Raw genomic sequence first — 15,936 nt, 5'->3', positions numbered from 1 at the left:
CAACTTTAATCTGAGCTTTTATGAGCTCATAAATGTCCTAAGGAAGGTTAAATATAGAGAAAAAATCATCCAGGAACTGACACAAAAGTAGCACTGGGTCTTTATGGGTTAAATTTCTTTTTCTTTTTTTTTTTTTTTTCTTTTTTTTATGATGACTACGGTGACAGTAATGTTTATCAAAATGCACTGTCCCTGCCAAACAAACCAAAAAAATAAATACATGAAATAAAATTCATACAATATGTGGTGATATTCTGATTTGCAATAAAATGTAATGCAAATATGCAAATTCAGTAAACACGGAACTGTTATAGAAAGTTTTAATATTGCGATACACACTGCAGAACACTGACATATCAAATATACATACTTCATTTCGATGAGAACTTTACCTTTTACATTACTTTGCATAAATCCAGCTTTGCAGTCATAAAGCATAAAGTAGACATATGGGTGACAAATTAAAGGAAAAAGTCACATAAAGTGCTATAGTAAGATAATGGGCTGCAACATGTTACTAGAAGATCTTCACCATTCAGAGAAAATGTATCCGCTGGTCAGATGATGGGATGGAGGGTACTGTCAGACACATTCATCTAAAATATCCCACTAGTGTGTAGTTGCACTGAGATGTGGCTGTAACATACTACATATATTTTATGATTAACCCTATAACACCAAACGTATCATATTTGATACATGAGTTTTAAAGCTCTCTACATGATCAGCGTGATATATTTGTCTTGAAAAATGTGATGCATACAATTACATACATGTAATACACAGATAATCCACCAGGGGGAGGAGTTCATTCACCAGAGGCCTTTTCAGTGACACTACAAGATTAGCATTAATGAGAGGAGGAAGAACTTTGCCAATTCTGAAGAGGAATTACCAATTTGTTGGACATGTTTGTGTTATATTATGTTTTTGTTTATTCAAAAATAATAGTATTTGAACATTGAGACCTGATGTATCAAATATGATACAAAATTGAAAATCACACATGGAAATTAATATTTGAAAACACATTTTTTTTGGTTGTTCAGAAGGACCAATAAAGGCTCCAGTTTCAAAGAAGTGGAATTTTTTGTCAATGATTTAATGGTTCAGGCTTTACAGGTTAAAGTGGTCAGTCAGAACAACTTCACATTGGTTTGCAGTGAACACCCTTCCCTCTAAGGCAGTGTTTCTCAAACTGTGGGGTGTTTTTTTCTTCTTCTTCAGGTTGGAACATGTAGCAGGTGGAACTAATGTTTTAGCATTGGAGCACCCTGGACTCATTTTAGGGACGTTCAACAAATAATCTACTGCCATGGTGATCTGTCACTAGACTAGACAAAGAGTTCAGGTTTAGAGAATAGACAAGGATTGGACTGGAAAAGAAAAAAATGTGCAATGTTTCTGTTTTTGCACAGTTTGAACAGTTTGCACTTTAGTGCTCTGAGATGCGGGCTCACTGCAGCCACTGATATTGATGAAATGTTCATCTTTATTACCAAAATGTGTTTGTTCTAAAAAAAAAAAAAAAAAAAAAGCAACTTTATTGTCATAGTTGTAAGCACGGAAGAGGATTAGGGCCACTAGGAAAAAAAAAGGTCCAGTATTTTTTTTTAATTATTATTATTCTGAGAAAAAAGTCAGAATTCTGGGAAAATCAGAATTCTGACTTTAATCTCAGAATTCTGACTTTTTTCTAATAATAATACTAATTTAAAAAAATTTGACCTGGGGGGGGCACAGAAAAAGACTGAGAACCACTGCTTTAAGGGGACAAGTGGGTCAAAACCATTAGAGCAAAAATACCCCCCCAAAAATGAGGACAGATCCCTCATCATATTGGGTGTTAGTGCTGAATCGGTCTAGTCTGAGACAGTCCTGGGGTGTTCGGACCAAAGTCTGCTCAGCATTTTTAGACCTGATCCAGAGCAGGACTGGGGGGTCACACTGCAGCTCCACCATTTATCCAGAAGCATCTGCATCAGTTAAAGGAGTCGTATTTTACTTAACCCACTGTTGTTAGTCTGTGCTTCATTTCTTTGTGTATTTGGACCCTAGTTGTTCAGACAGTTTGAATTTGAACCCTCAGCTGCTGCAAAACTATCGTTAGATTCATTCCAGCAAAAATCCAGTGGATTTTTACAACCTGTTTGAATTCCTGCTTAATTTCTCTTGTCTGTAACTAGTTACGTCACGACATTTGCACATATAAGGTCAAGACTTCTGACAAACATTTCTCCGAGCACAGAGAAACAGGACAGAGCAGCGCGGTCAACAACCTGGAGGGGGCGGGGCATGAAGTGGCTCATTTGCATTTAAAGGGCCAGCGCTTAAAACAACCTTTTTCATGTCAATAGGGTTGAAGATGAACCTGTGGAGTTTAATTAATGAAGAATTCAGACCCAAGCAGAGCATTTACACTTTATGGAGACCACAGGGACATGTTTAAAATGCATAATTCCATTTAAAAAAAAGCAAAATATCACTCCTTTAAGTTTCAGCTGTAGGTTTCAGTTGAATTCTAGGAGGGACACATTAAGCCTTGCACTCCTCCTATTTTATATTTAATTTCCAGCGTTTCCCACATTCATTTTTCCACCGATCTATGTCTCTGTTTATGGTGGGATGATCAATCTATAATCTGCGTAAAAGAAAACAGACTTGAGGCTCCAGATGAGCAGATCAGTAGACAATAAACTATAACAGGCTTTAACACATGCTGTATTATTTTCAGATATTTATCTGCTGTGCATCAACTTTTAGCATTTGTCCACACATATAGATAGGATTTTTTTTGTCTTCTTTTGTGTGTTTTACCTCTTAGAAGATGTTTTTTTTTTTTTTAAATTAAAAATAGACTATGTAATTTCATAAACCCCTTAACTTCTGGTCATGTTTAAAACTTGTTGCACATCCAAAACATAATACACACATGAGTTTAGGAATACTGTGGTAGACTGAAGTTCAACAACATATTTTAACCATAACTGACTAAAATATTGATCCAATCTATTAGAGAATGAAGTAAAAATCCTCACCTATTTCATGTGTTTTACTGAAGGCGATAAATGCACATGTTGTAAATATCTAAGGGGATGAATCCTATGCATGTCTTCTCATCTGTTTTCCTGTAATTTGTGACAGATCTGGTGGAGCAGAGTCACAGACACAAACCCAACAATGTACTCCAGCTGTGAATTTTAGACTACAAACAAATGAAATAAAAAAACGTGCACCAAGTAAAAAACACAGAACATTAAAAAAATATGTCAGGAAAACTAACTTCAAGAGTAGCAACTGAATATGGCAGTGAGGTTATTGTAAGCAACATAGTTGAATTTGATTGTTTACTGCTCTGACAACATTTAGCTTTATATCCTGTTTGATTCAACAGCAGAATTAAACAACAGGAAAACAGGATGGAAGTATCTTGTTTGTCAATATAATATATGTATTTGGTCCTGTAGTTAAGTCTGTATATAATAAGTCTGTACAAAATGTCTAAAAAATGCTGCGACTCGTCATCTGTATATTAGCTGAAATGCACTTTCTTTGTTGTTATTTAATTTGTGTCATATCTTGTATCAGATTATAAATTATGCTACTGTATGAGGAATTATTTATGCAGGTAATTCCACTTTATGAATAATCAATATTTACTTTAATTAAAAAACAACATTATATACAATAATAATATGGCAATGTCTACTGCCACAGTACTGTGGCACAAAATATGGGTTTGTCTATTGCCACAGATCAATCAAATGTTAGCATTTGTACAGGAGCCAATCAGGGATACAGTTACATGAACTCATTCACCTCTTGTTTTTTTTTTTTTTTTTTTTTTCCGTATTCTCCTCTTGTTGCCACAGTACTGTGGTGATGTATGGCGTATACTCCAGTGCATTCTTTTGTGGATTTTGCTACCACAGTGTTGTGGCAACTAATGGAAGAAATGACAAATTAGCAATAATATATAGTATAGAATAGGAATTAAAGTTCTAAATACTCAATATGTTGTTTCATGGTGTTCTTTGCTCTGGAGGCTGGAGAAGGGGGGTGGAGCTACATGTTAGATAGACGCAGTAGTGTGCAGTGTGACTTCTCAGTTCTATTTGAAAATCTTTAGAAAAAAAAAAAAAAAAGAAAAGTTATTCCAAACAGGAACTGAACCCAGGTCTTCCACACTGTAGTCCCGTACATTACCATGTGAGCTGAACAGCCGCCACATCTTGGGCAGACCTATCCACCATATGACTGCCTTGGTACTTTCTGGGACGTACGTGACAGTCTAGACATGATATAACGAGGGCGCTAACTGGCTCTGTGGTAATAGACACACTGATATTTCGTGCCACAGTACTGTGTCAATAGCCACTTTGTAATAATCTAGCTGTATATGATTATAAATAAAATATCATGTTTGTGTGTGAGTGTGTAAGAGTATTTATTAGACTCTTTACCTGTTAGGATTGTAATAGAATCCAAACTAAAGGTGGTGAAGCAGCGTTGAACAGTCCTGTTTCATGACACCGTTCAAACATCACTCTTTTCTTTTAACAGTGACTGAACCATAAAACTTGCGGTCTCTTCTTTCCTATTTTCATTTTGGATCATTAATTGAGTGTTTGACTCACTTTTACTTACGTTATATGAATGTTTGTACTTTAAATAAACTGTAAGCATTATTGTATTTTATTGTTAGCAAATTATACAAATAAACTTGCCCTGCTTTTCTTTCTTTCTTCCTTTCTTCCTTCCTTTCTTTCTTTCTTTCTTTCTTTTGTACAAGTACTGTCTGGACATGTAGAGACAACTTCTGTTAAATCTGCTTTACTGGAAGTTTTATCAGGGTTAGTCATGCTGACATTTTCTATCCACCGCTTTCTTGGTTGGACTGGTTCGGGCTCCTCTGCCAGAAGCTGGCCAGATAAGGGGGACATTTCAGAGCGCTGTCCCCCAGAGAGTCCTGTTGACTGACAACCTGTATGCAGAAGGACGTCCCTGAGCTCCCTGAGCTGAAATGCTGGGTGACTTCATAACGGAGGCCGCAGTTATCTGCGATGGTGGAAGGAAAGCTGTGCTGATGCAGTGCGCTGGTAGTCGGGGTGGTGGATTTGACTTCCAGGAGTCCTGCTGCAGACAGATCCACAGGCACCACCACAAAAGCATGTTCAAACCTTTCTCCCACGTTGCATTTAATGTCAGTAGACCAGCAGTATTCCCCAAGGTCTCCTGGAGAGAGGGATTGACACAACCAAATTGAATTCACTGGAAATACCTGCTTCAAACTGTCAGTATCTATATTATATCTAAACATATTTAAAGGCAAACAAATGTTAATCAACTCATACAAATGCAGTATTCAGTCCAGTTTCATGTTTTGCTTTGTGAAATGGGAGAAACTGGTTTATATGTAGTTTGGGGCGTTCATATTATATCCTGTGTAGTTTAGTCTCTATTTGTTTATGTTTATTTCTGGCAGAATGGTTGCACAGTGGTGATACAACCAATGAAAAAGTGCTCTAACTGGTTATTCCTTGTTCTCTAATTTAATGTGATAAATAGCCAATGAAGGAATTATATTTGGTTATGAATTTGACACTGAAAGTAAGGACGGGGCAGGACTAGATAAGCCTTTGCTTCTTTCTGTCTCTTCTCAAACTGTGTTTATGCATTGATTCATGCTCACTTATGTTACATTTATCGTATTTCGTTACTTTTTCTGTGATTAATGGCCATTGAGGGGTGCATATATAATTGACTTCTCGATTTTATTGTTTTTTCTTTTTTCTTTCAAAGTTTGAGACAGATAAAGAAATTAAATAAATAAAAGCCAAGTGACCTCTGTGTGTGTGCATGTATGTGTGTCTGCTTCAAAACTGAAAAACTGGACAGATCTAGCCTTTGCCTTTTGGAGTACGAAAGCATTTTGGGCAAAGGAACACACAGGTGAAAAGTGCTTATTGATACCACCAATACTTTTGGAATTATTAGTTGTTTTTAAAATTACAGTGGTATTACAGGCGGCCTGTGGACGAGTCCATGGTCCATGTTGGTGTCAATGCAAAACAAAATGAGGGTGGTGCTATCTCTCCCTAATCCACTGGTTCCCAACCTTTTTTTGGCTCCTGACCCCATTTTAGCATCGCAAATTTCTAGCGACCCCAGACATTCAAAATAGAGACATCTTTCTCTTAGATGTCTTAGCGGGACCAGGCAGGCGAAGAACTCTGTCCATTCTCTGTTGGGTTCAGTTTTCTGACTGCGACTGTTTCCACGCAGGTTGAAGCGAAGCAACGCATACGGTCACATGATCAGGTCAATCCAGACATGTCCTCTCACTTATTATATCCTGTATTTTATATGAACTGGATTTTTAGTAGGAAAAATGTGTGGTATTTTAATTATAATGAAAAATATATTCAGGTGACCCCATTTGAATTCCAGGCGACCCCACGTGGGGTCCCGACCCCAAGGTTGAAAAACACTGCCCTAATCTGTGTGTTCCACCAGTAAGATTAGTTAAGTCAAGTAATGTGATGTGATGAAGTCATACAGTAATGATGTAAAGCCCTTCCAAACACACACATATGTAAGGTAACTATGAATACATTCATTTCTGTTCCTTTTCATTTCAATACAAAACAAAATGAGGGCCGTTGTGTTTTTCCTCATCTGTGTGTTCCACCAGTAAGCTTAGCTCAGCTCCACATTTGATCAACTCTTCTGCTTCTAGAACCTGTGGATTCCCACGGGTCAACGCACCAGTTACCTCCACCAAGGAGCTTCTGTTTTCATCGAGGTTTGTCTGAGTGTTTGTTTGTTTGTTTGTTTGTTTGTTTCTGTGCAAGATAACTGAAAAAGTTATGGCCGGATTTTAATGAAATTTTCAGGAAATGTTGATACTAGTACAAGGAACAAATGATTAAATTTTAGTGGTGATCGGGGGGGGGGGGGACAACTGATCTGCGTGCTTTTCCAGTTTTATATATTACCATATATTTGCTCTCTTATTTGCACACAATATTGCACACAACTGCGTCCTAACAGCACGTACTGTTTACTGCACTGGACTGTACATATGTTTACATTTCTTTTCTATATATAATGTATATAGTCTTGATATACGTATTCTGTAGTGTTTTTATATTGATGTACATATTCTTGAGTGTTTTTATATTTTATTTTTTTAATCTAGCTGAGGACTACTTCTAAAAAAATCTTGTTATGTGCACATAATGACAATAAACATTCTTAAATCTTGAATTATTTTTACAAAAGCAACACAAAGTCATAGCCTTACCTTCTGTGGAGTCTTGAAACCGTATATTCCGCCGGTCCTGCAGTTGCATTTTGTTGATATATGTCATTGCAGTGCACTCCATTAAACAGTCTGTCTGTTGTCTGCCAGTGTTGGGGATCGGCCTCACCACTGCCTCCTTCTCTGTGCATTCATATGCCCCTACAGCCAGCAACAGGGGGGACCAGGACAACATACCAAAACAGATCCACACAGTGAAAAATCCTGACATCTTTCCAGAATCAATGAAGCTTCAAATTGCCAGCAGTGTTGAACTCTAAGGACAGATCTTCGTATCTCGTTCTGTTCTTCTTGTCGTAGCCCAGGATTAATATCTTCCTTGCACAGCTTTAAAATCATAAGTTAAAGAAAAATTCACAAATCTCCAGGTAAAATGCATGTGAAAGTACAATGAAAATGTTCAAGCCTCTGAAGTGCGCAACATGTTGCTCTTCCCCTAGAGCTGTACCAGGTTTCTGAAAAACAGTGCCAACTTTTCTTCCCCTGCTATTTTCCTCCCCCTAAAAGAATTATGTCTCACACGCTGGACTTCCTAAAAGGCTGGCACAAGACGCAGCTTTAAAGGAATACAGAGGAAAAGAGAGGGTGCTTACAATCAACTTTATTCATACATTTATCAGCAACAAATCAAAGTAATGGTACAAATGATCAGAATGGAATGGCAAGAGTTGCATTAGATATTTGATATTAGTCATTGATCAGTCACATATTAATATAATAAGCAGTGGTCTGTTTGTGGAAAAAATTATCAAAAAGTGAAATGTGAGGTAACTTTAACATCAAACTTTAAAGTGTGTAAAAAAAATGAACTATTACCCAGCATGAGAAATGGACATTTAAAGGAAACAAACACACATTGACTGTCTATATGTTACTAATTGAATAAAATGAGCTCCATTTCCATAAGAGGAGAAGGTTGTAATAGAGAGGAGACAGCTGGCCTGGAGAGCCTTTGGCTCTGGACACCGACACATTTTTGTGGAGGAACACTCAGTAACAGTTCGTAACCTAAAATAGCACTCTGACATAAGATTTATTTCAAGATAACCTAGCAGCAAGAGTGTCAGCTGCACTTGTTTACTACAGCACATTCACATGTTATTTAGAGAAATGCATCATCTACGCAATGAAAAAAGAAAACACAGAGGAACCCGGATTAGAGAAGAATCGGAAAAGAACAACTGATCAGTTTTTTGACTCAAAAATTTGTCGTGGTTCCCACAGTCTGTGTTGGCTACACAGTGTAATGAGCAAAGACAGGGGTGTCAAACATTTGGTCCGGGGGCCAAATTCGGCCCACCAAAGGTTCCAATCCAGCCCACAGCATGAATTTGCAAAATGGAAAAATTACATTGCAAATATTAACAGTCAAGGGTGTCAAATTGCATTATGAAAACAATTACTATTCTCACAATAAAATATGAATAACCTGAAATGTTTTAAGAAAAAAAAAAAAGTTAAATTTTAACAAAATACAGTCATAGAAAATAATTATTAGACCACCCCTTGTTTTCTTCATTTTCTTGTTAATTTTAATGCCTGGTCCACTGCAAAAATCTAAACCTTACCAAGTGAATTTTTCTCATTTCTAGTCCAAATCTCTCATCACACTTAAAATCACACATAATCACTGAAAGAGGAACTTTTCAGTGAGATAGAAGAACTGATTTATAGACAACAGATCTGGAAAATCTGATTTCAACAAATCTGAACATTTGTTCCATTGGCAGATTTATGTTGCTTGAATTAAGCAAAAAATAAAAAAAAAAATAAAAAAATCTTGAATTAAGTTTAAAAAAATCTGATATAAGACCTGATATTTAGCCTTTTTTTTTTTTTTTGGATAATAACCAAAATCACTTAGTTATGTCATTGTACTGACAAAAACAGTGCTTTTATTCATTCCATGTTTTCTTTTCTGTCTGTTTTAGTCACATGATGCACACAGGAGTTAGGACTGGATTGCAGAACCATTGTCTTTGATGACTTTTGATGGTTTAATAATTTTGTCAGTGACTATAATAGATTCACTGCGATCTTTAAGTTGTGTTAATAACAAGCTGAGACATAATATTCTTGAAATTGCACTTATTTTTCTTAATAAAAGTCAGGTTTACATGGTTGTTGAGGTTATTCATATTTTCATAATGCAATCGGACTTTATTCACACCAAAATGAAGTGAAAATGTGGATTGTTAGGTTTGTAAAAGTTATTAGGGCTATTATTTTATTTGAGATCACGTGATGCTGTATGTGGACTCCTGAACTAAAATGAGTTTAACACCCATGATCTGAGATAAGACCCACAATGACAAACAGTGTGTAAAAGCAGGAGTAGTGGCGGTGCAGTTTCAGCGTGTACCAGGTGCTTCACAGACGCTTCATCCACAGGACTGGACTGTCTTTACTGCTGGGGGGGGGGCGGCTCACAGCCACAGCTCTGGGTCATCTGCACCGACGACATGACAACGGTGCCCAGTTCATCCATGTAGACGATGGGCACGGTGGTCTGAGAGGTGGGCTGACAACACAGCGCCTGGGGGGGGGGAGGAGCAGTGACGTGACATGGATGTTGTTGTGTTTAAGTGGAATTTCCCACAATCACCTCATCACATGTTCTAACCCATAAAAACCCAAACCACTAAAACCATCTACTGATCGAAACTGTTTAATACCTGCTGATCCGTTCATCCTGTCAATACATGTCAATAACTGCTGTCAAATACAGTTTGTCATCCTTTCATGGTCATCAGATATGACCCATTTGGACGTTCAGAGGCTCCGCAGTTTGATTGACTGATGTATTTATTTTGAATATGAACGCCAAAACAGAAGAAAATAAATAAACAAAACCCTTCAACATCAGACACATAATACAGATTCAAAAAGCAGTGAGAGGAAGCACAGTTTATAAACTCCAGCCCTTCTGCTTATAGAATTCAGAACAGTAATAATCCTCCTGGTCTGAGCAGGTCTAGACTATATACTGTAATATGACTGATACTTATTATCAGATCATTTGGTTTCTGGCTTTATATTATAATGAACAAATATAATGGGATTTACATAAACAGAATACAATTACACATATATGTAAATACATATTCGTACACAGATCTATGCACACACACACACACACACACACCTACACACACACCTACACACACACACACACCTACACACACACACACACACCTACACACACACACACACACACACACACACACACACACACACACACACACACACACACACACACACACACACACACACACATACTTGTCCATCCTTTTAATACTCAGTGATACCCAACACCTCCCTCATCCCTGTACCTCTGAAACATTGTGTCTTTGTAGTTACCATGGAAACACCGTCATCTTCTACAACATTGATTCTCCAGTCAAACCCATGGAGTTGGATCAATGACAGTGGATGGACACACTGGGGTTATGTTCAGTTAATGAGAGATTTTGCTAAAAAAAAGTCACCTTTTCTTCAATTTTCTCTGTTTCTCATATAATATCCCTCAGTTTTATTCTGAGTTTTATGGACATCTACATGGTCAGTGAATGAAATATAGACAAATACCTGATTTTTACTGTTAAAAATACAAAATACAGAGGATAATATTATAAAAAAAATGGTGATAAATCATTTAAGAAAAGTTAAACATAGAGAAAAAAATATTTTGACACTGCCGCATAAGTAGGACCAGGTTTTTATGGGTTAATTTAAATTAGTTTCAAACATTTATTTTCACTTATGTTTTGGTTCATAAACCCCAAAATGTCAGCCAGTGCAACTGTCCATGGAAATAAAAAAAAAAAAAAATGAAAGAAAAATGTTAAAAACTGTATTTTAGTTACATTAATTTGAACCAATATTAATATTTACACATGCAAATAATTTTAACTCTCTTGAGGCATTGAACCAAATGAAGCCCAACCCCAGTAAACTGTAATGACCAAGTGACAAAGGCTGTAGAGCTCCCTCAGATATTCATAAAAATAGGTGGATTCATTGGCCACATTCCTAGGTCAGGCAGTAAAACCAACATTAAAGTAGAAAATGTTTATTTTGACATAAAAGTCTTTATTTTATTTTAAAGTTATTTGTATGAACTTGCAAAGGCAAAAACTAATTTACTGGCTTTTGCATGTGTCTGTTTAAATTGAAATTAATTCCAAAAGTCAAAAAGTTCATAGTTATTAAAGGTGCAAAAACAAACCAAATGTATTTCAGTTTCTGTCAAAAGATATGTTGCATGATGTACTTGGAAAGCACTATAAAATGTGCAAAAAATTGCTTATTAATAATGTTTTAAAGTATTTAAGAATCCTCAGTGAACTATGAATCGTCTCAGTGTTAATAGATTGTATATGAATTCCACAAGGATTTTGGTTCTGTGTTATCGACGCTACTTTAGCTGCATTTAAAGCAGGATAGTCTGCTGTTTCCATCATTTGTTGCTGTCGGCTACAGATTTCTGACACCAGAATGCATTCCTTCCTGACTTAATTTGGGGAGAGTTTTGGCTCATGTGGTAAGGCACATTTATGTTGGCGCTGTTGTGCTGAAACAGGCTTATCTATTGGCAGCTGCTTCCTTTCATAGCACACTGATGGCTTTGTTTGGAGCACCAACACATGAAACAAACTCACAAATTCTCACCAACCCAGTGGAATTTTCCATCTAAACTCAGGGACATGTCATAGACACGCACACATTTTTTTTTAAATGAAAGGATCAGCAGTAAATATGAATGAATGAAAATAAATCAGTGCTAAAATATAAATAGGTTTTGGAGACATGTAATCAGTAAGCGGAGTGCGTTGGACCTTGTACCTGCGTTGCGTCCTGGGTGTTGGTGTGGCTCCGTGGACACTGCACAGCGTTCCCCACAGAGCTGCACCCTGCACACTGGACCAGGGTCAGACTGTCAGGATGGATCACCCAGGTGTCCCAGCCCAGATCTGTCCAACCCACAACGGACACAGAGTGACTTACTGCCAGCACTGGGAGTAACAAGTTACAAAAGTAATCTATTACAGTAATGGATTACCCTTTGCTGTAACGCAGTAGTGTAAAGCATTACTAATCAATATTCAGTAATATTTTACTCAGTACATGTTCAATAGCACTTATGTTACAACACACTTTTTGCCCTTAAGTTAACCGCTCAAATGAAAAAACAAAAACAGCAAAACCGTCAGACCGTAAACCAGGGCTGTCAAACTGTTCTTCCACATTCAGCCCAATTTAATCTGAAGTGATCCAGACCAGCACAAAAATAACCAAAAAATAATGACAAGTGCACATTGTTTTAGAGCAAAGAATAACATTCAATTATGGCAATATTTACATTTACAAACTATCCAAACAAAAAGGATGTGAATAACCTGAAAAAATGAATACTATTTTATCAATATTCTGCCTTGATTTAATATTTCTACATATGCATTACAGATCAGATCTACAAAGGCACAAAACATTTAGTAACAGGCAGAATATTGTTCAAATTGAGCTTAATTTTCTTTAGACATTTCAGGTTGTTCATATTTGTTCAGGTTATTCACATTTTATTGTTAAAGGATAGTTTGTTAATGTAAATATTTTCATATTGTGGTGTCAAACGCATGTTTGGGACTTAAGGAATCATAAATGCATGTGTACAGTTCTATTTCCTGTTGGTGTTCATCCAGTGGGTGCAGACGGCAGAGGACAGTCCACTGTCCACATGGACGTATGTTCAGTACCAACACTAACCCTGCTTTAAGAAGACAGTTAGCATGTTAGCAGGATCCCTGTGATCAGCAAAGACAAGCTAAGCTAACGTTTCTGTGACTGGTTAGAATTTTCTACCCTTGTCCTCGGAGCCACGCCCCCTGTTTGAACATGTCAAATGTTGAAAAAAAAAACAAAAACAAATAAATCAGTACAGTGTTACATATTGAGCTGTCCATCCACATGTACTACAGCGCGCAAATTTCTCCTATCTCTTGTATGGGGGGGGGGGGTCTGTTTGAAACACATTACAATTCTGAAACAGTAATATTGTAAGGTAAGGAATTACTTTTAAATAACAGTAACTAGTAATCTGTAATGGGTTACAGTTTGGAAGTAACTTGTACAACACTAGTTACTGTTCATTATCTTCCAAAAACAAGTCTACAAACACACAGTCGTAGTTGAGTACCTGTCATGAAGACCTCAGAGTTCATGGAGCAGCACTGGAGCTGGTTTCCATCATCAGAGGAGCTGGAGTGACCAGAGGAGCCGGAGTGACCAGTGGAGCTGGAGTGACCAGTAGAGCTGGAGTGACCAGTGGAGCTGGAGTGACCAGTGGAGCTGGAGTGACCAGAGGCTGTTCCAGGAACATCTGGAACATCTGGAACGGTCACAACATGGACAACAGGGATGTGAGCAGGGGCTGACATTTGGACATCAGACTGGATCATGAACCGGGCCCATTTGAAATGATGGCTCGGACTTGTCACTTGTACCTGCAGCGTCGTGGCTCTGTTCGACCGCAGCCCTGAAGGCGCTCTTCCACTGCTTCCTGACACCGTCCAGTGCACCGCTGGGCAGCTGGGGCTCAGTCTGTAAGCTGAGGTCCCTGAGGAGGCGCTTTCTGACGGACTGCAAAGACTCCCCCTGGCACCTGGAGCACAGGACTCAGGTCACTTCAAAATATCCAAGTCATAATGACATCAGCACACACTTAGAATAGAATAGAATAGAATAGAACAGAACAGAACAGAACAGAATGGAATAGAATAGAATAGAAGAGAATAGTATAGAATAAAATAGAATAGAATGTGCTTTGTTGTTATTGCTAAATACCATTGTACAGTGCAACAAAATTTGGTTTTACGTTCTGTAAGGTGCTCAAATAAAATACACACATCAATTATACAGTCAAGAATAAATATATAAGTATAAAACAGTCAAATACAGAACAGCACACACACACACACACACACACAAAAGTGTCAAATATGCAGAATATGCAGGTGGCAGTAATGACTTTTTATGTGAAGTCTTTTTAATTAAAGTGGGTGGTGCAATACCCTGAGTGTGGGCAGTAGATGAGAAAGCTGCATTTGAGTAGAGTTTGTATTCAGAAGTTCAGATCTGCACTGTTTCTTTTAAGCTTTTTTGACTGTTTCTGTTTGTCTAATTATCTGCTGTTTTTGTTTTTCTCATGCCTATACTTTTTATTGCCTCCCTGCTGTAATGTTTTTAATGTTTTATGTAAAGCAGTTTGAATGGTCTTGTACATGAAATGTGCTGTAGAAATAAATCTGCCTTGCTTTGCCTAAAGTGACGTAAGTGGCGTGTCCACATTTACTGAAATCTGGCTTGGCCGTGGTAGTGTTTGGTTGCACTTGTAATGATTTAATGACTAAAACAGAAAGCTGTGTTCCGTGTATGCACGCTGACGGCCACAGGTCAACATGACCAGTGTCCGTTTCAGTTTTCGCCCCCTCGTCCATGTGCTAAGGCCCCACACACGTTAACCGAAGCACCCAAATCCAAAAGCACGCTGAGACTCAACAAACTTAAGATAACTGAAGACAGTTTGTTCTAAATGTCTCGTAATTACAAAAAAAAGGCAATAGTTACAGAATAAGAACATTGCATTATAACATTTAAGGCAAAAATTCCCACACATTCTGTCCGTACAGGCTTTTGCATGTGCAATACTAACCTGTGATGGGACACAGCAGAGATAACAGACGCTGCAGATTCTTGTTTGGGTGGCTGCAGCACAAAAGCAATCACCGCTGAAGAGCCCAGAAGCATCATAGTGACCACGAATGCACAGGACATGGTGGATCTATAGGTGTGCGCCGAGTCCGGTCAGGTAGCAGACGAAGGCTTGGGTGGGCGCCGTGGGTCTGGGCTGGAGCAACAGCGACCACAGACGCTGATGTTGTGGTGGGTATTGTTTGTCAGGGCCTGGGAACCTGAGTTTTTATCTTGGCGTACCCCAGCGTGGCCTTGAGATACTTCACATTGTTGTCTTGTCCCCTGTTCTGTGTGAAAGAGAACAAGGAGGATGTTCCAGTGGAGAAAGAGAGAGAGAGAGAGAGAGAGAGAGAGAGAGAGAGAGAGAGAGAGAGAGAGAGAGAGAGAGAGAGATGGAAAGACAGAGGACAAATGTATATGAGTTATGGACTGAAATAAAACCATAAAACACCAAGAGGACAAATGTACACAAACATATAAACTGTACCTTGTACAGCTTTACTGCACACGCTCAGATAACTGACAGAGAAATTATAATAGTAGCAAGTAAAACACTGAAAGTATGATACTTTCTTATAAGATGTGTTGGAGTAGAAATACACAAGTGCAGGAAATGGAAACCCATAAGTACAAGAAATGTGTACGTGAGGACAGTATGAAGGGATTCCCTTCTATTCCAACACTGTCCTCTGCAGTTTTTCATTTCCTTATTTAAAGGGGTTGGTTCAACAAAGACAGAAGTTCCCATTTTGAACGCCCCTAAACTCTAGCTCAGGCCTGTCTCTATAGCATCTGTCTATAGCTCCTCTGCTCAGAAAACAAAAGGAACATTTTGAAATCAACTGAACTAATCATTAATT

General features: G+C 37.9%; 1 protein-coding gene across 1 annotated transcript; it reads right to left on the bottom strand.

Annotated features, from left to right (window-relative positions):
* Nucleotides 1-9,728: 9,728 nt before the first annotated feature.
* LOC115430137 (bone morphogenetic protein 7-like) lies at nucleotides 9,729-15,327 on the bottom strand. Its single transcript, XM_030150034.1, has 5 exons — nucleotides 15,036-15,327; nucleotides 13,819-13,985; nucleotides 13,521-13,598; nucleotides 12,170-12,297; nucleotides 9,729-9,860 (listed from the first exon to the last, which is right to left on the bottom strand). The coding sequence occupies exons 1-5, from the start codon at nucleotides 15,155-15,157 to the stop codon at nucleotides 9,729-9,731; spliced, it is 627 nt and encodes a 208-aa protein (XP_030005894.1). The 5' UTR covers nucleotides 15,158-15,327.
* Between the last annotated feature and the right edge of the window lie 609 nt (nucleotides 15,328-15,936).

Source organism: Sphaeramia orbicularis, chromosome 12 (genome assembly GCF_902148855.1).
Source record: "Sphaeramia orbicularis chromosome 12, fSphaOr1.1, whole genome shotgun sequence".
Lineage (NCBI taxonomy): Eukaryota > Metazoa > Chordata > Actinopteri > Kurtiformes > Apogonidae > Sphaeramia > Sphaeramia orbicularis.
Note: the sequence above shows the minus strand (reverse complement) of the source record. Positions and strands in the feature narration are given on the sequence as shown.

What these genes read in the sequence shown, in the direction of transcription:
- LOC115430137 (XM_030150034.1), bottom strand. Translation starts at nt 15,157, where the DNA reads ATGTCCTGTGCATTCGTGGTCACTATGATGCTTCTGGGCTCTTCAGCG. An exon ending in CTCTGAGGTCTTCATGACAG is followed by an intron (nt 12,298 to 13,520) that starts GTACTCAACTAC and finishes TGGGTTGGACAG; the next exon opens with ATCTGGGCTGGGACACCTGG. An exon ending in ACACCCAGGACGCAACGCAG is followed by an intron (nt 9,861 to 12,169) that starts GTACAAGGTCCA and finishes CCCCCCCCCCAG; the next exon opens with GCGCTGTGTTGTCAGCCCAC.